The sequence below is a fragment of the Neovison vison genome, chromosome 3 (assembly GCF_020171115.1).
Source record: "Neovison vison isolate M4711 chromosome 3, ASM_NN_V1, whole genome shotgun sequence".
Taxonomy (NCBI): Eukaryota; Metazoa; Chordata; class Mammalia; order Carnivora; family Mustelidae; genus Neogale; species Neogale vison.
In genome coordinates, this window is record NC_058093.1 from 231,204,719 (window position 1) to 231,227,863 (window position 23,145).

Here is a 23,145-nt window from a genome sequence, read left to right on the forward strand (position 1 = left end):
CCCTCAGCTGTGGGTGGGGGGGCAATCCTTGAGACGAGGAAAGGGGAGTCATTGGTCTCTGTCCCTCTTCCCATCGAAGTCAAACCAGATTCTTGCTGACTTCTCCCATTCATCTTTCCAGCCCCCTTACATCACACAATTTCCTTAAAATGCGCATGCCTCTATTTACACTGTGGCTAAATCCATCTTCAGCAAAACCTTGGAGTATGTTTTCCAGCCAATCAGCAAAGGAGATCCATGGTTTTGCCCCATAAACCACAGACCCATTGTCATTTCCTCCCGCCCAGCACTCCCAAGTCAGCACTGCCCATTCAATCTAGAATGTGTGCCCCGTGTGTAGTGGCAGACATCATAGTGGCCACGTTTTTTTAAAAATCAAAAAGAAACAGGCAAGGTTTGTTTTCATAATCTGTTTTGTGTAATTCGGTATAGCCCAAGTATAGCCAGGACACCATGTCTACGTAATACACAGTGTGAAAGATGACAAGATCCCTTTGCCTTTTGCTTTCTCACTAAGTACTGAAAATCCAGCACATGTTCTATACTCTGAGCACTTCTGGATGCTCACACGCCACGTTTCTAGTGTTCAGTGGCCAGATGTGGCGCGTGGCCCCCATATTGGGCCGGTCACCTCCAGGCCTTAGACACTTAGGAGGCATGCAGCCAGTTCAGATCCCACAAGCACCCCACACAGGAAGGCTGGCTCTTCTAGAACCTTCCAGAGACGGAAGACATGTATAAACAGGTTCAGCACACCCATGATGGCTGGGAAGGTTAAGCAGAGTAGGAGAGAGGGTGTGAGAGTGAGGGTCACCGGTCAGCAAAGTGACATCTAGGCAGAAACTGGGGGGGATGGGGAAGGATTGTGGGTAAGCACCATGTAGGCGGAGGTCAGCAAGTATAGAGACCCGAGGTGGGGCTGAGGTTGGCCTGCTCTGCTGAAATGGAGGGTGGGGAGTGAAGCTGGAGTGGGAGGCACGGGGCTCTTGATTTACTGTGAGAGACCCAGAGCCCGAGCCACGAGATCACTGTGGGTCCATGAGGGGCGATGGCAGGGCCCAGCCCCACCCAGCCATCTCCTCAGGCTGTTGGGAGATGAAACGGCTGAACTGTCACCAGCCCGCCAGCTAACAGGGCCTCTTCCCCCTCCCCTCCCATAGGAGACCAAGGGCAGCGTGGCCGTGCGTGTGGCCCTGGGGGAGACCCAGCTCGTCCAAGAAGTACGACGCTTCCTGCTGGACAACGGGGTCAGCCTGGACTCCTTCAGCCAGGTGGGTGCCAGGTCAGCAAGCCGCCGGTGGCTAGAGGCCCAGGGATGGGGTTTCAGATTTGGGTGGGTTTGAAGACCAGAGCTTTCTTTTTTTTTTTAAGATTTTATTTATTTATTTATTTGACAGAGAGAGAGCTCTCAAGTAGACAGAAAAGTAGATCTCAAGTAGACAGGCAGGGGGTTGGGGGGGGTAACAGGCTCCCCGCTGAGCAGAGAGCCTGATGCAGGGCTCGATCCCAGGACCCTGAGATCATGACCTGAGCCAAAGGCAGAGGCTTAACCCATTGAGCCACACAGGCGCCTCAAGATCAGGTCTTTCAAGTTTGATGATTATTAATCCCTAAATTGTCTCTAAAGAAGAAAATATCCCATGGGCTCAGACAAGGAGCCCGTCTAACTCACATGGTGTCACATGGTGCCCAGTAGCTTACTAGGAGCCCTTGTAGTCTGTGAGTTAAGACCTTCCTTGGACCAGGTAGGAGAGTGGTCTGGACCCCTAATGCTCCTTCTCCACCAGGTAGGAGTTTAGATGACAGATGGTTCACCAAGTCCGACGAGCCTGCTGAGACCGGCTCACATCCTCCCCTCCCCCTCACAGGCTAGGAAACTGAGGCCCAGAGAGGCGGTGAGGGTGGCGGATTAGAGGTCAAATACCAAGCCTGTGGCAGGAGCCCAGACTAAATCTCGAGTTCTGACCCCCAAGTAGCCCTCTCAGCTGTCCAGGCCAACCTCCAGGGCGAATGCATGTGTGAAATACGGATGCTGAAGGCTAACACTTCCTGGGACTCCTCACAGTTCCCCCAAATCTGTGTTTTATTATTCCTTTCCCTCACGTGACAACCCAGGAGAGCAGGCCTGTGTGTTCCCATCATGGTCCACAGAAGCTGAGTCATGTGTTCCAGGTCCCACAGTTGGGTGTGGATCAGAATGCAGCCCCAGAGCCCGCGCCCCAACCGTTATTCTCTGTGGCCTTAGTTGTACCTGAAGCCCACTGGGGCCCAGCCCTTCCCACCTGCAGATGGCTTCCGCCTGACTCAGCCCTCACAGCAACAGTGAGGCCTACAGGATGGGTGTTCCTGCCCATTTTGCAGATGAGAAAACTGAGGCCAGAGGGAAAGCAACTGACTTATGGTTTCAGGTTAGATTCATATCTAAGCTGAGACTCATGCTCAGATACCCCATATGCCAGGAGTTTCACTGTAATACCTTGCTTCTTTGGTGCCCCTGCTACTTGATTTTTCAGTAAAGTGATTGCTGACATTTACAGGGTGGCACATACGATGTGCGCTTGGCTCGTGTTCGTGTATGTAATTCATTCCCTCCCTGCGAGGCTCCTGTGAAGTGGGCGCCCTGTCCTGGCGTTAGGGGAGGGGCTGAGACCGACGTACATATACGTACCAGGGCCGTCGTAGTGTCTTGCGGGGCTTCTCCCAGAGGCAGATTGAAGAGGTTCAAGGTTGGTTCTCACTGGCCAGTGAGAACAGTTGAGAAAGTTCAAGGGGAGACCAACAGAGTATCACAGTAAGAGCTGCTGTAGCAGGGGGCTGTTGTTTGCCTGGGGGATCACTGCAGAACTCACACTACACACTTGTGTCCCCACCGCACCATGAGGACGGATGCACGAAGCTCTGAGTGTCGCAGGCTGCTCCTGTAGTAGTAACGTGCAAGCCCATCCCGCCTGCCCCATGTGTGACAGCAGGTGCCCTGCAGGTCCAGGACAAGGCCTCTGGCACCAAGATGCACATCCTGGCCATTGGCAGTCTGGGCGGGGACAATCCGCAAGATCCAGCGAGGGCTGTGGGCGGGCACTGGCAGAATCTGCCGTGGCTCAGAAGTGGAGGGGCTGACGTGTGACCTGGGCTCTAGACCTGGGGCCCTTGCCCCTCCTCGCCCCGAGGAGCCACCTCTCTCCCTGGAGCACCATGCCTGAGGGAGTGGGATCTCAGGGCCTGCTCCCCAAGTACCTGGCACTTGAGGTCCCAAAGGGGTGCCTGGCACAGAGAGAGCTGCAGGTGGGTGCTGGGGTCAGCCTGGAGAGCCTCCCTTCTGTTGTCCCCACGTGTCTTGATTCCCCTACAGGCGGCGGCCGAGCGAAGCAAGACCGTGATCCTTGTCAAGAACCTCCCGGCAGGCACCCTGGCGGCTGAGCTGCAGGAGACCTTCGGCCGCTTTGGCAGCCTGGGCCGCGTGCTGCTGCCCGAGGGCGGTGTCACCGCCATCGTGGAGTTCGTGGAGCCCCTGGAGGCCCGCAAGGCCTTCAGACATCTGGCCTACTCCAAGGTAGGGCTGCTGGGGCCTGCTGGGGAGAGGGCAGAGGGGGGTGGTGGCGATGGACCAGCAAGCAGCCTCACTGCAGACCTGGCTGGTGGCGCTGGTCGCTGGTTGCAAACTAGCTTCTCCCAGGTGGCCTATGACCCCGCCTCCTCAGGCCAGGAGCATGCGAGAAGGCCTCTCTAGACATCCCCCAGGAAGCACCCCTTGAGGCTCCTTGCCTCACTCTCGCTTTCCTTGGCTCTCCACTCCTATGCGAATTAGAGCCGTCCTTCGTGGAGCCTCTGGTATGTTGCATTTCCAGTAAGTTGAAAGTCACTTCTGTAAGAGGGCAGTCTCCTGTTTCTCTGTAAAAAGAGAAAGAAGTCCTGTGTATATGCACATGTATAGCAGTAGGTTATCTTCTTGTGGTTTCTTTTATCAACGGCCACAAAGCAGGGGCTTGAGACAGCAGAGCTGGGGTATTGTCTCCCAGCTCTGGAGACCCAAAGTCAAAAATCCAGCTGACCCAGGTCCCTGCCTGCTTGGAAGTCTCTGAGAGACCCTTCCCTGCCCCTGCCAGCTTCTGGTGGCCCCACGTGTCCCTTGACTTGTGGCTGCATCTGTCTGGTCTCTGCCTCTGTCTTCACGTGGTCTTCTTCCCCTGTCTCAGGTCTAACTCTGCCTTTGTCTTGTGTGGACCCTTGTCCTCGGATTCCCGGCTCACCCAGATAACTCAGATGCTCTCATCTCAAGATCCTTCACTTAATGATATTCGCAAAGATCCTTTTTTTCCAAATAAAATCTCAAATCCACAGGTTTTAGGATTTGGGAATGTGGACATAACTTTATGGGGGGGGCACCATGCATCCGAGATGAGTAGCTTCTCTCTGTCAGGCACTTTAGCTGTCCACAGACTGCTTATCAGTGTCCGGTTTGTCCGTTTTGTAAAAGGAAAGAATGTGCCTGCACACGTGCGTGCACGCACTGCCTGTGGTCTACAGGCAGGGGAGGGAGAGAAAGTGTTCTGACCGCCCTTCCACACTTCCTCCTGGGGAGCCGCAGTTCATAAGTGATCCTGCTTCCCCGTACCACTCGCCTTCACTCCCCAATCACAGAAGACCCACGGAGACCCCAGCGTGTCCAATGACAACAGATGCTCGGGCCTGTCCCCTGAGCCCTAAGCTGCAGCAAGGGTGGGGGGGGAGTGTGGTGTTCTCGTGGGTCAGGCAGCACAGAAGGTTCCAGACTGTGCCACTCTTCTTGGCTCCGTTCCTCTGGTTGAGTTGCCCAGACTCTGTGAGCTTCAGGCTCTCCGTCTGCAGGAGGAACTGAGCGCCTCCCCGCCTTGTCTCTGCAGTTTCACCACGCACCCCTGTACCTGGAGTGGGCTCCAGTGGGCATCTTCTCTGGCTCAGCACCGCAGACGAAGGAACCCCGAGATCCACCAGCAGGCCCTGCAGAAGAGGACAGGACAGAGCCAGAAACCCGTAAGAGCTGCGTTCAGGGTGTCCCGTGGCAGTGGGCAAGTGGGGGAAGGAGGGTGGCAGGGCCGGGCGCCATGCGGTGATCTGTCACATACTTGGTTTAGAGTTCTTTATTTGTCCCGGAGACCAGCATATTTCAGACTCTCGGGTTTTATAGGCATGTAAGATGTTCTTAGGATCAGAGCGTAGAAATTACAGGCGCGGCATAAAGTAGCAGCTTTACAGTTTGCCAGTTAAAGGTTGAACAGACCCCTAGAATCTACCCGTACGGATTTAGAGCAGAGCCCGTGGGCGCCTTCTTATTTAATGCAGCTGCCCCAGTGCCTGGCCAGGGAGGGCGGCTGGCGAAGGAGACACTTTTCCCCAGGTCCTTGGAGTGGCACAGGGTCCCTTAGCCACCCAGGACTGCAAGGGCAGGGCAGGGAAGGGACGCTGGGGCAAGGACGGGGGTGGCCCACCTCCCAGCTAATGCTTCACACTTGGGAGCAGAGGGGACGCCATTGGCACCAAGGCAGCACCGGCCCCTCCTGATGGGATGGTTGTGCAAATAGCGAGGGTTTTCACACGCCCAGCTTCTGCCCACTGCACAGTCGGGAGTGCTCAGTGCTCCTGACCCTCCGAAGCTCACTGCCCGTGCCCCCACAGTGTTTCCCAGATGTCCCCTAGGGGGCGGAAGCGCTCACGACCACAGCTGAGAATTGAAGACCTGAAAAATTTTTGAAAAAGACTGGTGGTCCTGTTCCCCACAGGTTAGGAGCGCTTATCAGCAGTGTCCCCCGCTTTCCTACCCAGCCCCCCATGGAGTTAGCCATGTATTGAAATAAGAATTGAGAAAATAAGGCTCCCATCTGCCATCCTCGTTCCCAGAAAGGGTATCTCAGGGCAAAAACGGGGCGAGCAGAATTCTCAGATTAAAGAGCAGGCCTTTCATTGAATAGCCCTCACTGTCCATAAACCTCCTGGGGCTGTCTGCACTTGGGAACCCCTAGTCTGGTATCTTCGTTCCAATCAGGAAGGGGAGTTCTTTGGTCTCTGCATTTCGAGGCTCCAGGAGGCCCCCCGGTCCTCAGGCTTACTAATTACCATCTGAACCTTCGGTAGCCCCTGATGCCAACCTAGTTCTGTCCTCAGATGGGATTAAGGTTCCCTTCAAAACCCGCCTGCGGCCATCAGGAAGACTTCTCTTGACACAGTCCTGTGATTTTCTTAACCAGCCATCACCCCAAAACCTTCAGCCACCTCACCGTTCACTTCACTTGCTCATCCTGAACCTGATTATTTTGGGGCCAAAGCAGGCCCTTGTTTCGGGCACACAGACTTGGCGGGAACGAGGGCCCATTTCCCACCTCTTTGGCAGGACCACTGAGCCTGGTGCCAAGTGGCCCCACTCGTTTGCACGTGTCCTGGTGTGGCCCCTTGCCTTGTTCACTGCTGGGTGCCTCGCCCCCCACAAGGCCCCAGACATAGCCTGGCTCCATGAACATGTGTGGGCGGAGTGAACGGATGCAGGAAGAAGGGTTCCTGCCTCTCTCTGCCTGGAAAGGTAGGGGCAGGTCATCCTGGCCTTTGTGTCCCACGCCTCAGGCACATAGTAGGAGTGTGGTGTTGGAGGGGTCATCCTCCAGTGGTCGTTCCCCTTCGCAGCGGTCGGAGTGGTGCGAGATGGTGCCAGCACCGGTTACAGGGACAGTCCTGGCTCCCTCTGGGGGTACTGATTGACGCCAGCCCCACAAGCTACCCTTTGCTTTGTTTTAGCCCTCTCCCACTTCCTGGAACTGTAAACAGGCTCATTTCCTTGGTGTCTGTCTGCCTGACTTTGCTGTTAGAAGGTCCATCCCACAGGGCGGGGACCTTTCTGCTGGCTCACCACTGGAGCTCAGCATCCGGAGGGAGAGCAGGGCAGGGTGCTGAGTGAACCCAAGGGTGCTCACGCTGTGCCAGGCCCTGCCCCGAGCACTTCGGGTTCCTCAGGGTGCAGCTCGGAGCTCCTAGGGAAGTTACCATCTCTCTTGTCCACTCACAGCCCTGCGCCCAGGGGAGCCGCCATCCTTCTCTGAGGCTCGGTTTCTGCATCTGTAAAATGGGCATGATGACCATGCCGACTTCTCAGGGCGCTGGTGAGAGTATGGTGAGGCCCGCAGGGAAGGCACCGATAAACTCTGCGTCTCTGGTGGCTTCGGCAGCAGAAGCCGGGGTGGGCGGCCTGTCGTCAGTCATGAGTACCAGCTTCTGAGCCGGGGTGACCCCAGTGGGTGCCACGCAGACCCTCTTCCCCAGATGAGGCCTGGTGCGGGGACAAATGGGGGCCGTTGGTGGCGGCTGAGATGTCGCAGTGGGAGCAAGAGTGGGCCGTGTGGATGGACATGTCCTAGAGCTCATGGAGAAGAGGCTTTGTGGAGACCGTGTACTCGAGTCCGGCCTGTCCCACTGTGCCCTGCTTCCCGGGGCCTGTGCTGCCGTGTCGAGAGCCTCCCATACAGACTCCCCCTAACAGGCCCTGTCTCTTGGGGCTGACGAGACTCACATAAAGGAGGCCACGGAGCCTGGCAGAGGGGCCCGGGTGCGGGCCCGATTTCAGACAGGGCGTTGTGCGTGTCTGAACTGATTGCAAGCCCTGCTGAGGCCCACGTCACCAGGTGCATTCCCACAGGGCTCACCTCCTGGGCCTCTTTTTGTCCTTTCTGTTCCTTTTCTGACCTCCCCAGCCTCCTGCACTGTCGCTTTTCACCTGCTCCTCCCCCTTGCCTAGGCCTCCACCTCCTTCCGGAAACTTCCCCAATTTCCATCGCGTGGGGGCTCAGCCAGCCTCCAAGCCCTAGACTTCCTCAGGCCCCAAAGGAAGGGAGCAGGGAGGGGAGTGGATGGAGCTTTTCTTTTCCCCACCCCCTCCTTCCTTTCTGGAAAGCTCCCTGTTCTCTGTACCAGTCTCAAGGGAGGGGGACAGTGTGTTTTATCTCCCCACAAGCAAGACCCTCACCTCCAGATAAAGGACTCGGAGTCGGGGGAGGTCCTGGAAAGCTGCTTGCAACTGATAACAGTCTCTGCTGTCAGCCTTCAGCGCCCAGAGCTGGGAAGGGGGGGCCACAGTAAATTCTGCGGCCTGATTATAATAAAGCCCCATGTGGCGATGCGTGACTGGGTTTTATTGTGCTAACTACAGATGGAAGCACATCCTCCCGGCCTGCCCCAGCCCCCTCCAGCCCACCTTGCTTTGAAATCCTCCCCCAACCCCGAGCCGCACCCCCACCCTCTGGCCCTGCCCTGCTTTCCTTCCTTACTTCTTCCTGCTTTCTCTGGTTCCTGGTGATTTTGTTGGCAAACATCTGTTTGAGTTTCACAGTATCTCATTTTTTGTTCTCTTCTCTGTCTCCCCACTCGGACCAGGAGCAAAAGTGCTTTTAAAAAACGACCTTGGGCTTCGCGGCCGTGGCACTGGGCCTTTGCAACACACCTCTCTGGACAGGGACGTGGGTGTGGACCCCAGCCGGGCCGGGCCTGGCCTGGCCTGGCCGCTTGGGGAGCAAAAGGCCTCCCCAGGGATGTGGCCAGCAGGGACCCGAGGTGTGGCCCACACCACTACTGAGTGATACCACCAGGACTCTGACCCGGGTCACTCCTTCCTCAGGCCTGTGTGCTTTTCACCGCTCTGTCCTAGTCTGTGGGCCCCTGGATTTTTCCAGGCCCCTCCTTTTCAGCAGATCTCAAAACTAGCCCCCTTATCTTGTCCCTTCTCCCAGCATCCCAGGGGCAGTTATGGATGCAGGCAAGTGGTTTCTGGGGACACTGAGGTTTAGAGAAGCCACAGACACCTCTGTGCTGTTGGAGGATGGCCAGGCCAATTTAAATCATGTCTTTTATTTCAAGCCGGCCGTTCGTCCCTGATGTTGGGGGTCAGGGCTACTGGTCGACCGATTAGCCGGTAAGCCAGACCAGTCACACACCTGGGGCAGACATAGGTCCTGGCCGCCTTCACTGTTCCCTTGTTCTTTCTGGGCAGGGGCAAGGGCAGCTCACTTGCCATGGACACGATCCAACCCTGACCATAAGCTTCATTCAGCTTTCACTAAACGTAAATATCCCATCTCTGGGGCAGGTGCCTCTGAACCTTTACACAGCTCTTAGAAGCGGGGCAGGGAGGCAGGATGGGGCTGGGCCCCCTGAGCTGCTGTCCTGGGGAGCCTTTGAGCCCCTGGAACACCAGGAACCAGCTGGATTCTGGGCCCTTGGGAGGGCCGGCGGTCTCTGCTGGCGGACTGTGCACGGGCTGGGTGTAGGGAGCACTGCACCAAGGCCTGATGAGCTGCTTGGTTTATTGGTTGACCACTGCCTGGTACAGAAGCCAGAGGCCATTGAGTTAGTTACTGAGATTAAAAAACCACGGGCTTTTCTGTCGAAAGGTGGATTTTCAGCTTCTCTTGGAAGAACTGCATGTGGGACCACCCTGAATTGTCCTTTGACAGCAGCAGTTGGCTGGTACCAAGCAGGGGCTGCCCCTTGAAGCTAACCATGAACCTTCTTGGTCACCATCATCCCCACCTCTGTCTTCTCTTTAAAAAGAATCTCTTGGGTCTTCCGTGAACCTCTCTCCCAGCCTGAAGATCCTCAGATTTAGGGCTCGGAGGCAGTAGCCTCTAGCGTTGGTTACAGGCCACCCACTTTTAGTGACATGGCTCCCGTGGTCATTAATGAGACCGTGCACCTGGGGCATCGAGCCCAGTGCCTGGTGTGTGGGGCAGGGGTGGGAGGATGGGGAGGGGTCTCCTCAGCTGTCCTTCCCCACCCCCCACTCCCGGCTTTCATCTCCGAGATGGCAAATGCAAGGAGAGCCAGTGGGGTGGAAATGTCATTCCCTGCTGAAGGTCGTGGTTTTCAGCTCGACTGAAGCTCTCATTCAGACCCCGAAGTCTCAGCTATTTTGCATAGCTTCGTCTCCCCATCATTAGCAATACTCTGTCCACCCTGCTTTGCTTTGAACGTGGACTTGAAACAGCCACACCATGGAGTCCCTTGTTGGGTAAATTGTGTTAGTGTCTTGGGTGGGGGAGGAGCCTTTGTGTTGATTTCTTCTTTTTTGTCCTGGAGTGAGGGTCTGAGTTCTGGGTTCACCTCCGGGGGAGCAGGAGGGGCAAAGGCTGTCTGTTCAGCTCATGTGAGACAGACGACATCATCATGGCCACCCATTGCCATCGGGGCTTGAAAGGTTTGTTTCATGACAAATCGGTTGAAGCTTAATTAGGCCTCACAAGCGTTCGGCTTGCCTCACAAGGGGCAGGGGAGGCAGACGTAAGGCGGTGTGGGTATTCGGTGTGAGAGTGGGCGGGGAGGATTCAAACCCCAAGAAGCTTGAAGTGTTTGAGTGCAGGCGTGCGGGAGGACAAGGCTGTGTCTGTCAGCCGGGAGCCGGCTCACAGAGCTGCCTCCCTGGAGCCTGGGCCGGGCAGGACGGACCAGGTTTGGATCCGTGTTGGCCCCCTGCTCAGAACCACACGAGTGTGAGGGTGCCGTCTCATGACTACTTTGAAAAACCTTTGAGATGGACCCCGATTTCCGCAGAGTGTGGGCGGAGCCTCAGAAGCTTGTATGCAGAGGTGGGATGTGACCCCGGACCCTGATCATGGAGCTTGGGGACATTGAGGACGTTGAACTGCAAGCATTTCATCACAGCAGGACTTCTTAGAGGTCACGCGGTGCTGATCTCAGTCTTCTGAGCCTTCTGTCACCCCCTAGGTGACGTCCCCGCACGTGACCACGGCTGGCCTGCACTGCAGCCACACACCCACCTGCCGATACACAGCCTCCTGTTTGCCCTTCCCCCTTTCTGAAATGCTGTTCCTTCTGAGTGACAGGAGGGCTGGGGGCCTGGAAACAGCAGCACTCTGTAATCCCGTTCTCCAGAAACACCCAGGACACATTCTGCCTTCCCTTCCAGCTTTCGATCCCCCGTGTGTCTCTCAGGAGCTGTGTGTTCGGAACGTGGTTGGGTTTATGCTGTTTATTAGTTCAGATCTTCATTTTTCTCGTAATTTTTTACATCCTAAGCATCCTTGTTTGTCCTCACACATGCCTTAGAAACATCATTTTTAACGAACACATACTGTCCCGCTCTTTGGTGGCGCTGTAACTGTCCTAGTGTCCTATTTATGAGTATTGAGTGGTGGTTGGGGTTTTTTGTTTTGTTCTGTTTTGTTTTCAGTATTTGGCTATCATGTGCAACTCTGAGTTTATGTTGTCGAATATAGATAAGGCACACTCTTAGTGTGTGACTCCCCGAAGTTATGTACGTTGGGGATCCTAATTAAACATAACATTCCTCAGGTTCATGGGGGTCTTACAGTGTTCACATTTTGCTGCTGTCCTGTAATTTTTGTAAGTTTAGAGTCCCATTTTAATTTTAAAGTTCGCTCCGTGTCGCTTTTTGTGAAGTAACACGTTACTTCAGTTTTGGGTTCACTAGAACGTTCACACAGTAATTTATTTTGAGGCTCACGTTAGCGGGGCTTGGTCCATGGCTCAGACTTCTGGTCTGTGTTTCATATTCCTTTCTGTTTAAAAGAGTGGCTGGAGGCAGGACAGCCTCGCCCCCCTCCCAGTCTCCCCATAGCTTCCCGCAAAGAGCAGCTAGAACCCCGCGGTCGCTGGCAATCCATGCCCCTTCCCAATGCCTCCCGCACAGAGTCGGAACCCCTCTGGTCTAGCAGGTTCTGTGCTTTAGGCCCCCGGGACTTAGACCTTTGATGGGTTTGACATCTAATGGTTTTGTGTTTTGGGGGGACCCAGTGCCAGACAACAAGACCCCAGAAGATGAAAAGCCAGCAGAGGGAGGAGCTGCAGAAAGTCCAGCGAAGGTGGAAGAAGAGGAGGAAGAGGAGGAGGAGGAGGAGGAGGAGGAGGAGGAAGAGAGCCTCCCTGGGTGTACTCTGTTTATTAAAAATCTCAACTTCAACACGACGGAGGAGACCCTGAAGGAAGTGAGTGATGGCTGAGAACGGGGAAGGAGATCATAGGGCGGGGAAGCCCGTCTGCTAACATTCTGGATGGTTTATTTGGCTGGTAAATCTGGTTCACGCTGATACGGGGCTACACAGCCAGCAACCAGCCCCTCCATCCCTGCGGGGCTGTCCCGTTGGCATCTCCCCCAGGGACCTGAGCCGTGGGCAGACCAGCCTGGGGGCTAGGAGGGGCACCCACAGACATGGAAGGGGACATGTCAGGGCGGCTGGGGAGGCGTGTGCAGTGTGAAAGCTGTCGTCTGTGTGTGTTAGCATTGCACATTCAGAAAACAAAGCCATCCCTCCCCCCCTCACGCCCTGTCAGTTGTTTCTGTGGTGTTAACCACCCAAAAGCAAATGTTAGCACAACCTCCTCGCCTGATGGGAGCAGGCAGGAGACACGGGAATGGGTATAGGGCAGCCCTGCCTGAAATCCATGGATGGGATGGGGGTTTGTGCGTTCTTGGGGGGTGGGGCAGAGGGTACAAAGATGGGCATCTCCAAGTAGTTGTCTGGGAAATATCAGGCGAATCCTACCCTGAGTGGGGTTGGGGGCCCTTGAGAAGGAATTGGCCAGAGATAGGGAAATGGGGCCTCCGGTTCCAAAGGATTAGGGTCTGCAAGGTCCCCGCTGGGCTGAGAACTATGGGGAGATTTCTGTGAACTAGGTTTGGCACTTTTTTTTTTTCAATGCCAATGATTACTAGCAGGCTGACAGCCATGGACTGGTTCAGAAAAAAAACGGTGGCCATAAGGATTGAACTCACTGACTTCTAAAAATTCTTTTGAGTTCCAAAATCCCACAGATGGATTCAAGATGGGGGAACGAGGTCCATTGAGTTCCAGAGGAACAGTGCTGTGGGGTGGGGGCGGGGCAAGTCTGCATCTGGAGGGAGAGATTGCGGTGTCTTCTTTTTGGGGAGGCAAAAGAGGACAGAGCCTCCGCTGAGGCCACCTGAGTAAGCTTCTGTGCCGTGACTGTCCTCTTGCCGGCTGGGAGAGCGGCCACGGCACAGGGACATGGTGGCCAAAGCAGCAGTACCTTTGGGGCAAAGATTCACTGTGTGGAGCAACCAGAAACGCACCCTGGGACTTCTCGTTCACTGCTTCCGGAATCTGTTGTGGTCTGGGCTGGGTTTGCTTTTGTAAAGAGGCAGATCCTGGTGATGCCAGATTGCTCGGAAGAGGTGAAAATGGTGTGTCGTTTGTGTTCGTTTCTGCTGTGTGGCTCTCCCGGGTCCAGTATGGGAACGTCATCAGGAATTGTTTCCTAGAAGACGCACCCGAGCTTCAGACTCAGGAGCTGGGATTCACCGCTAGGGTGACGTCTAGGTTCCGCACGTGTGGTGTGAGGTCTGAGCTTCAGGAGGTCAGGTCACTGTCCCAGGGCCATGAGCCCATCGGAGGCACTGCAGGGAGCAGCGCCCAGCCCACAGGGTTCCCCTCATGTTGCCCCAGGTTTGGGGTCAGACTTGCCTGGACGTGGATCCCGGCCTCACTCTTTTTTTTTTTTTTTTTTTTTTTAAGATTTTATTTATTTATTTGACAGACAGAGATCACAAGTAGGCAGAGAGGCAGACAGAGAGAGAGAGAGGGGAAGGGAAGCAGGCTCCCCGCTGAGCAGAGAGCCCGATGCAGGGCTCGATCCCAGGACCCTGAGATCATGACCTGAGCCGAAGGCAGAGGCTTAACCCATTGAGCCCCCCGGGCCTCACTCTTGGCTAACAGTGCAATCCTGGGTGAGTCCTTTAGCCTCTCTGTGCCTTGGTTTCCCCATCTGTAAAATGGGGTTGTTAGGTGAATCTTCCCATGGAATGGTTTTTTGGTTTAAGATTTTATTTATTTATTTATATCCTTACTTATTTGAGAGAGAGAGCATGGAAGAGAGAAAGGAGCAGGGAGAGGGGCAAAGGGAGAGGAAGAAGCAGGCTCCCCGCTGAGCAGGGAGCCCGACATAGGGCTCAATCCCAGGACCCCAGGATCACGACCTGAGCCTAAGGCAGATGCTTGCCTGAGCCACCCAGGCGCCCCTGGTAGAGTGGTTTTAAAGATCTGATTAGAACAAATGAGATAATCCAAGGGTCTGACACTTAGGATTAAGAGAGTCCATAAGTGTCCGCAACTCAGGCTTGATCGGGGTGTTAGCTCTGCTGTTAGTCCTGGCCTCTTGGGGCCCTGGCCCCATCCGTAGCCTCTGTCTTTCAGGATGCGCCTGCACCAGTTGCAGAGTTAGCCTGAAATACTGCTGACACACGTTAACATTCTTTTCCAGGTGTTTTCCAAAGCGGGGACGGTGAAAAGCTGTTCTGTTTCCAAGAAGAAGAACAAAGCAGGTATTCCTTACGAAACCGGTCAGAAAGGATGATTGCAAAAGGACCTGTGGCTTTGGGTGGAGGGCGAGGGGAACTCTTGCTTGCTTGTTTGGAGGGCGAGGGGAACTCTCGCTTGCTTGTTTGGAAAGCCCTCAACTCTCACGCGGCCCTCCTGAAATGGTCCCTCTTTGTCCGTCCCCAGAGACTCGCCATGTTCCATGGAGGCAGCCGTGCCCGTCAGGGTCTTCTGCATTTAGACTGTTTGCCTTGGACCTTGGACCCTGGTCTCAGAGTAGTGCATTTAATGGGCCACTGGGGTTGACACTGTACCATAGCAGAAACCTCTCCCTCCTCCCAGCACCTCTGGGCTCTGGAAATGCCCTGGAGAATAGCAGGCAGAGACCGATCCTGGGTCTTCCAAGAGAAACAACCCAGATGTAGAACCTCTGGAACATTCTACCGAGCCTGTTCTCCAGGAGCTGCAGACCTAGTTTGGGACATAAGAAAGGCAGCTAAGTACCAAGTGAGCGACATGAAGGCTCACTTGCAGGGGCTTCAGGAAGGGAGGTGACCCCTGACATCCAGGTGGTGAGTCAGGCTGGTAAAGGGGCCCCCAGCTCTGCCTGGGGCTGCATCTGTGGGTTGTAGGGTCACTGCCCCATTCGCAGGCATCAGACGCTGTGGAGCCAACCTTTTGGCTCTCAGGAACGCCCCTCAGCCTACTTTAGCAAGAGTTACCTGATCTTCCAGTGCTTTCCAGTATCCACTGAAGAAACCAGGGTTCATCGTTGTCACAGGGTAGCACTGCCTGGCAGCCAACGGGTCTGTCTGTGGTTCCCATCTGTGGCCCACAGAGCCACGTGTGGACAATTCCGTGGACTTCCTCATGTCATCGGGGCCTCATTTGATAGCATGGGTTTGTGAAAACAGTACAGTAGAGACAGAGACGGGACCGGCGAGCGAATTGAAGGTGTGTATCTCGGTCCTCATTTGGACCCATCAGACTTGAGCCAGCTCTCTGAGCTCAACTGTGACAAAACGGAAGAATGAAATGAACGCATCTGTATAACATGGGGTTGTGGGGAAGGAGGCACATGTCACATTCTGGCTGTAGGGCAAGGTGTAACCAGACAAATGCCCCGTAAAATACAAGCTGCCCCCCAATTCTACGTACGTACAGAACACTCACAGACCTCAAGTCCGGAAGCAAGTGTGTCCAATAAACTTCGGAGCTCTCCCTTGCTCCTCATGGCCTTAGAAGGAGGGGATCAGAGAGGTCTGTACAATGCAGCCACCCTCCCCATCTGACCTCGGCATCTGAAACCCAGGAGCAGCCGTAATCGGATGGTCGGAAAGACCTGCAAAGGGGAAGTCTCCAGTGTCTTTGGCTTTCACACACATATTCATCTTCTGCGTCATGTGTGGAAGCAGGGGACGGCCTAGGCAGACGCTGTGCCGCTTGTCATAGCGATGGTCATCCGTGTTCATTCCTTCTCCCTCCCAAAGGCGGAATTCTATTACAAAGTTAATTATCATGTCAGTCATCTGCTAATTAATAGTCAGTTGGGCCTCAGGTGACGGCTCTATAACTTCATCGACTGGTTCTTCAAGATGACTAGTAATCCATGGTGAGCCAGGAGCGGAAATCTTTTTGGAAACGGAGGGGTATGAGGAAGAGAGAAAAGAGCGGACGCCCAGGGGCCTGCTGGAACCCTCGCACTTGGGCTTGTGCTTTCTTCGCCTTCTTGCCCCCCGACCCCCCGCCCCACCTCACCCCAGTGATTTCTGCCTCTCTCCTTCAGGAGCGCTGCTCTCCATGGGATTTGGATTCGTGGAATACAGGAAGCCAGAGCAGGCCCAGAAGGCTCTCAGGCAGCTCCAGGTAAGGTGGGGATTTCAGCCGAGGTCCCCGGAGGCACTTGGCAGGTAGTGGAGGCGGGGTGGGGGGTCCCCACCTGTCAGTGCTCCCGAAATTGAGTGAGAGTGCAAAGAAGGACACATTTTCCTGGGCCCCTCACTTGCTCCAGTTCTCTAGGGAGGAGAGAACTGTGGCCCAAGAAAAATTAAGAACCCTCCTCAGCACGCTGTCATCACTGCCGTGTGTTTGTTAAGCCACAGCTCTGTGCCTGGTGCGGGGAAGCCTGGCAGAGCGGAACTCTGAGTAAATACACTGGACCAGGTCATGAGAAGTGCTTGGATGGAAATGAAGCAGGCACTTGGATGGGCTGGGAGGGCTACTTTACACTGTGTGTTCAGGGGAGGCCACTCTCAGGAGGTGACAGTTGAGCTAATACCTAATTGACAAGAAGGAGTCAGCTACATAAAGATCTGGGGGAAGCAGTCTGGCGGGGGCAGCATGTGCAAAGGGCCTGAGGCAGGGACTCTAAGATAGGAGTGAACTGAGTCTGTTTGAGAGGCAGAAAGAGGCCAGTGTGGCAGAAAGAAGTGTGGGGTGGGTGGTGCCTAGATCTGGATCTTGTAGGCATTTTAAGGACCATGGAATCCAGTGTAAGGCAGTGAGATTCCATCAGAGGGCTTGGAGCACACCAGGGAGGGGACTGGTTTATGCTTCCAGTCAGTCACTCGAGCTGCTGTGCAGAGAGTGGATCACTGAGTCATCCAGGTAGGAAAGGCTTTTGGCTTGGGCCGGGGTGGAGGCAGTGGGGACAAGGGATCTCAACTCTAAGCTGTTTGGACAGAGAGACTCTGCATCCTTTTCAGAGAAAAGAACAGTGCTTTCCTGCAGGGCCCTCAGGAGGGGGAGTGGGAAGGGAGCTGAACTGGGGCCACAGGGAGTGGGACAGCCTGGGATTTGTGCCCCCCAGTGAGCCAGGCCTCTGCTCGGGACAATGTCCTCAACACTCCCCTGCCCCCCATCCCCAGGGCCTTCGGCAGAGGGGATAAGGAGGAGTGCCCCCCCACCATGTACCTCTTTCTGTAGACCCATGTGCTCTCTGCTGCCATCTGCCTTTCCCTCCTTCTGCAGCCAGGGCACTCGTGATTGTTCCTCTAGATGAGGCTTCTAGACCCAAGTACATGGAAAGGCCTCCAGAGGCTCAGAGACCCTTTTAAGCCGTATTCAGGATGTTACACGTTCAGTTCTTTAGAGAGGAGAGAACTGTGGCCCAAGAAAAAGGGAGGACATGGCCTGCCCGGCATGAGGCCCAGCAGTGGGAAAGTAAAATAGAGCCCAGTTTACAAGCCCAGCAGTGGGAAAGTAAAATAGAGCCCAGTTTACGGCCAGCAGCACACTATTCCCCGGCTCTCCTTCTCCCTGTGCGAGATGCACTTGGGCCGGGCTCAGCTGGGCTGTTCTCAGTGTGGACAGGACGCCCATCCAGGGCCCCCCTCTCTGTCCCAGCAGAGCTTCCCCTGCAGGGGAATGGCCTCAGGGCAATTCGAAATGTAGCAGGGCACTTGGCTGATATGATTGTTTTTGTAGAATTTTGATGACCTTGGCTCAAAACCACTTCACAAAGGGCTGAGTTGGTTTGGGGTAGGACGATGGGGAAGGGAGCCCCCTGGGGCCTCTACTGTCTTTGAAAGGCTCTCTGGTCTCCACCGGAGCTCAGACTCACATGCCCTCGGTGATGGCGGGGCGGGGGAGCTGGGGGAACATAAGGGACAAAGAGGCAGGCATCACCCAGAACAGAACCCCAGCACCTGGGGCCTGCCCAAAGGGGCACCCACTTCTTGGCTTCAGCCCATTTGCTGCCTCGTGGGGAGATGGGTCCCAAGCATTACCAGATCTCTGGAGTGTGATTTCTTGTTGCTTTTGAAGAGACCCTGAAGTCCGGCCTCGTTATCACGTGCCACTTGCTGCAGGCTTCTGTAAAACGCCACTGCGCACGTCTCCCGCGTTACGTTCTGTACCTCCCCATGCGCACACGTACACGCACGTTGCCTCCAAGAATTGTTTACATGGAACTATGCGCAGTCTATTTTATGGGAGATTTAAGCAATTTTCGAGGGTGATTTTGTTAATTCGCCAGTTTTTGCCTTAAGGGACCCACGTGAGAGCCTAGCTTTCCTTGCAACCCTCTGTGGGTTAGAAATTTTTTTTCTCTTAAGCATCCAATCTAACCTGAACTCTCGCTCTGCAAAGGGGCTTCCTTTGCCTGCAGACGCTTACACACGATGGAAAATTCTGTGTCCCTCCAGTGGCATAAAGGTCAAGGCCCACGCGTGGCTCGAGAGGACATCGGAAGGCTGGGTCTCCGTGACCAGCAGCTGCTGCCTGGGCTCAGCGTGAGCCATTTCCAGGAGAAGCTGTTCTCTGTCCTTGATTCCAGCTGGCTCCTCTGCCTGGGAACATCTTCCTTCTGAGATTTCCCTTCCCCTCCGCAGAAGCCCGTTCTGGTGAAGGACAGGGGGTGCGGGTGAGTATTTCTGGCAGGACAGAGTGACAGGCTGTGTTGTCTTATCTCTTAGGGTCATGTCGTGGACGGCCACAAGGTGGAAGTGAGGATCTCGGAACGAGCCACCAAGTGAGTCTTCAATGCCCCGTCTTTGCTTTGACCCAGGGCAGTCCCTTCTGCCTGGTGCTGGTGCCCCAGACCCTTGCCATGACCGCCCCGCCCCCCCGCCCCCCCCGCCCCAGCTGGAACCCCTCACTGTGTGGGACTCTTCTTCATGAAGCTGGTGTCCCATTTGCCAGTTCCGAGGCCCGTTTCTATGATGAACCGGGACCATTCCCATCTATGAGTCAGTGCTTCACGCACATGTATTGTCACCGAAGGAGCAAGAGTAGGAAAGATAACCACGTCCTGCTCATCTTGGTGATACAAATAACCCACCAATGAGTTGCAGGTTGCTGGGGCTTTGGATGAACGAGAGACGCGAGAAAAACTTAGACATCAGCCTTTATGGGGCTTTCTCTCCTGGATCTGGACAACAGAGCCCAGAGACAGCCTCTAGTTAATTCAAAAGCGATTCAGTAGGCATTAGAGATGGAGACAGACCAGTCTGCCCAGTGACCAGTTTCCTGAAGTATTGGGGTTTATTTCCTAAGAATTTGGTTTGTTCCTGCCCTCTACCCACTAGTATGTCTAAATGAGCGGATCCCCCTGAAGTGCCTCTGACGGTCCTAGGGCTGGTTTGAGATGTTTCTTTGGTAGTTTCCAGCAGGTTGTTTGTTTGTTGTGGTCATTGAGCCGATGAGCCGCCCAGGGCTGGCCTGGAGCCGCTGCTTTCTCTTCCCTCTCTGTTCTCAAAGCTGCTTGTGAACCCAGCCCCCAGGCCACCTCTGGTATCCTTCACCCAGCCCAGTCTGTGCCAAGGGAGTACCCTTTGGGAGAAGAAGGCCTGGTACGGGATGGACTCCTGAGCTGTGAGGGAACAGTGGGACTCCAGGCATTCGGCCCCACAGCTGTGGGTTCTAGTCCCAGAGCTGCGTGACCTTGGGTGGCTGACTTGGCCTGCGAAGTAAAATGCACCAGCTAGAGGTTGTGCATGAAGCGCCCGGCACATGCCATGCCCATGAGCACTCCGCCGGCGGTGGCGATCTTTCCTTTCCATATCCTGTCTGCAGGGAGTCAAGCTAAAGTCCCCTTGTGAGCTTTCAGTGCCCAGCCAGTGCTGATCAAATCATCTTTCTGTTCAACAAAACACCAGAGAGAACCTGCCGTGTTCTGGATACTCTGCCCAGTTGCTGGGAATGGAGTTTCCTTGTGGTACTCACGTACTGGGGCCGTGTATTTGGCAGAACCTTCTACAGTGGTGGCATTCCTCTCTGATGTTCTGCATCCGTGCCATCCAATACGGCGACCGCTTGCTACATGTGGCATATGAGCACTTAAGGGGGCGGCGGTTGTATTTTCTATTGCTGCATAACGGTATCCCAGGCCTTGCTTGAAGCAGCCAACATTTATTATCCTATAGTCTCTGCGGCTCAGGAACTCGGGAGCAGCTTAGCGGGGGACTTCCATCTCCCGGTCTCTCAAGGTTACGATGTCAGCCAGGGCTGCAGCCTCATCTGAAGGCCCCCCGGGACTAAAGGATCCCCTTCCAAGATGGTGCCCTCACATGGCTGTTGGCGCAGCCTGTGTTCCTATTTCCCACAGACTGAGGGATCCAAGGGGCAGCAAGAAGGAGGCAACAGTTTCTTTGCCGACCTTGTCTCAGGAGTCACTGTTGGCGTCTGTCTTCCATTGGTCACACAGAGCCCAGGAGGGGACTCCCCAGAATCCCTCACATGAATACTGTGAGACGGGGCTCACAGGGGCCATCTTGGAGGCTGGCTCTCCCACAACGGAGGGGTTGAATTTCAAATTTTGTTTTCACTTAGATTTAACTGGCCACCTGTAGCTTGTGGCCACGGTATTGGACAGCACAGCTCTAGAGGACAGACTGCAAAGGGAAACACAAGCAAATATATATGATGCGGTTAGGTAGTAGCAAGTGCCAGAAAGGAAAACACAGCCAGGGTGGGGGTGTGAGTTGCTGTTTTCGTGGCGATCCTTAGGGAGCTCCTCCTTCGAGGAGGTGACGCAGAGCAGGGCCGAAGGAAGCAAGTGGTAACAATCATCTTTTTACAACTTGCCACCATTTACGGAAGTTTAACTCATGGTGGGCACCGTGCAGAGTATTTGACAGGTCCTCAAACAGTATGACGGAGCCAGCCCTTTTGTTAAGGCCATTGTGCAGTTGAGGAAACAGAGGCCCAGAGAGGCCACGTTACTTGCCCAAGATCACTCAGATCCTGCGTGTCCGACTTGGCTTCCACAGCCCGATTATCAGCTTCTCGCTCACAGCCCTGCCCTGCTTTGATGCAGGAGCGCATGTGAGATGGGGACACGTTGGAGAGGACCCTGAGCCCCTGGATCAGTTTCCTCTCTAACCCGCAGCCCATGTCCCAGGCCAGAAACTCCTCTAGGGCTTTGGGATGATGCCCCTCGGGTGAGCGGTGGAAAGTCTCAGATAAGTCCTGTGGGCCACTTGGGGTCTTGCTGCATCCCGAAAGGGACAGTGGAGACTGGATATGGTGTGGAACGGGCCTCACTCTCCTCAGGGTTCCTGTCTCCAGTCCCTGCTGGCCCCTGGGTCTCTCAGATGATGGGCAGGAGAGACCCAAAGGTGGGCAGGTGGCCTGACTGGTCCACGGCCGTTTTGAGAACATGGTCAGGTCCCCCACGGGAGACCACTTCCCTCCCATTTCATCTCTGCCTTGTCCACAGCGACTCCTTGCCTCCCTCACCTGCACAAGAGAGGGAGGGCAGGGGAGTCTGTGGAGGGCAGCCTACACCCCAAATAACCCGAACCCTTTCCCCCGACTGTCCAGGCCAGCCCTGACATCCGCTCGCAAGAAACAAGTTCCCAGAAAGCAGACCACATCCAAGATCCTGGTGCGCAACATCCCGTTCCAAGCTGACAGCCGGGAGATCCGTGAACTCTTCAGGTGAGAAGCGCTGGTTCCGTCCGAGGCATGGAGTGTGGGTAGGGAGGCTGCAGGATCCTTGGAGGAGGTGGCCTTGCGGTCCTCTGATGGCTCAGCCAGAGGCCAGCCCGTGGTCTTTCAGAGGTCATCTTTCGGCTGCCTCTGATATATCTGCCTCAAACTCACATACTGATTTTCAGAGCAGTGCACAGAAAAATCTCGCAACAGCCAGGCCGCCTCCTCCGGAGGTGAGACAGAAAGAAAGGGAGGCTGATCTCCATCCGCACGTGTAGCAGGTCGGGGCGGGAGCCACGTGACTGAAGCTCAGCTCTGCCCACGGTTTGCCTGAAGTTCTTCTCCTTCTTGGTATTTTCGTCACTTGGTGACTTTCATAGACATACCTTTGCTCAGACCTCACCCCCAGGGAGCTGGATTTTGTTGGTGGGGGGTGGGTGAGGGAGGGGGGAGGGGACAGACATTGATATTTTGATCAGAGCTCCCCAGGGGTTCTGGTTCTACCGACCAGCCAGAGTTGGGCACCTCTGTCTACATTGCCACTTACGGAGACGGAGACGCTGTTTTGCATTAAGAGTGAATCACCTGTATAAGTCATGCCGTCTATCAGCAGTTGCTAGCACAGGGTCAGAAATTCCAGGTTCTGGGACCTGGAAGAGCAGACTGGGGGAGTGCTGGCAGCTGGAAGGCCCGTCGTGATGCCCTGCAGAAAGGTGGGTGTAATCAGACCAGTTTTCCCACATTTCGAAAGAGAAACCAGCAGTCCAGATTTTGGAGGGAATAAGTTGGCAATTAATTTGTACAGGACAGTATCTGTGGCCAGATATAACCCAAGAGCCACCACTTTGCAACCCCCGTGCTGAGACATTGCACGGTTGAGCATTGGAGATTAGTGAGGTAGCACCCAGAGCCAAGCCCTGGATCGGACGTCTCTATGGAGAGGTTTAAAGCCAGGGCCCTCCCCAGGCAGGTGCTGGGTGGCACAGAGAGAGACCATCCAGCCCTCAGAATGTAATGGCAGTTGGAATTAGCCCCAACCAAACAGATTGTCGGGGGGCCCCCAGAACCCACAGCTTCCTGGTCTGCAGGATCGAGAGAGCTAGGTCTGCGTTAAAATCATCGGTCAGCATCTTATTCATTGGATTAACTTACCAAGGTCAGTTGTGGATGCAAACTAGAAATCCTGTATTTTAGGGAATAGAAAAAAGGATCTTTGTATGCACTCTACCGCTGTGCACTCATTTAGTGTAAAGGGTAGGGAGCCATTTGTGGGATTTGCTTCAGAACTCGCCATCCCTCTTGCCTCTGTGCCACACCGTCTGCTGGCGTGCCGTTCATTAACAGGCGTGGTTAGCGGGTGCTGGTGCAGACACCATCCCTGCCAGCTCCTAGCAGCTGAGTCTTAGCTGTGATCCCGGGTCCCCCGCGGGGCAGCCACAGCCTGGTG

The 23,145-nt window shown here is 55.0% G+C and overlaps 1 protein-coding gene across 1 annotated transcript in view; it reads left to right on the forward strand.

Annotated features, from left to right (window-relative positions):
- Positions 1-23,145, forward strand: part of RBM19 (RNA binding motif protein 19) — a 116,388-nt gene that overhangs the window by 18,538 nt on the left and 74,705 nt on the right. Inside the window, exons 14-21 of the mRNA XM_044244211.1 lie at positions 1,161-1,271; positions 3,350-3,550; positions 4,881-5,010; positions 11,785-11,975; positions 14,269-14,329; positions 16,111-16,190; positions 18,740-18,795; positions 21,588-21,704. Of these exons, the coding sequence (XP_044100146.1) occupies positions 1,161-1,271; positions 3,350-3,550; positions 4,881-5,010; positions 11,785-11,975; positions 14,269-14,329; positions 16,111-16,190; positions 18,740-18,795; positions 21,588-21,704 (947 nt within the window). The remainder of the gene's footprint in view (positions 1-1,160; positions 1,272-3,349; positions 3,551-4,880; positions 5,011-11,784; positions 11,976-14,268; positions 14,330-16,110; positions 16,191-18,739; positions 18,796-21,587; positions 21,705-23,145) is intronic.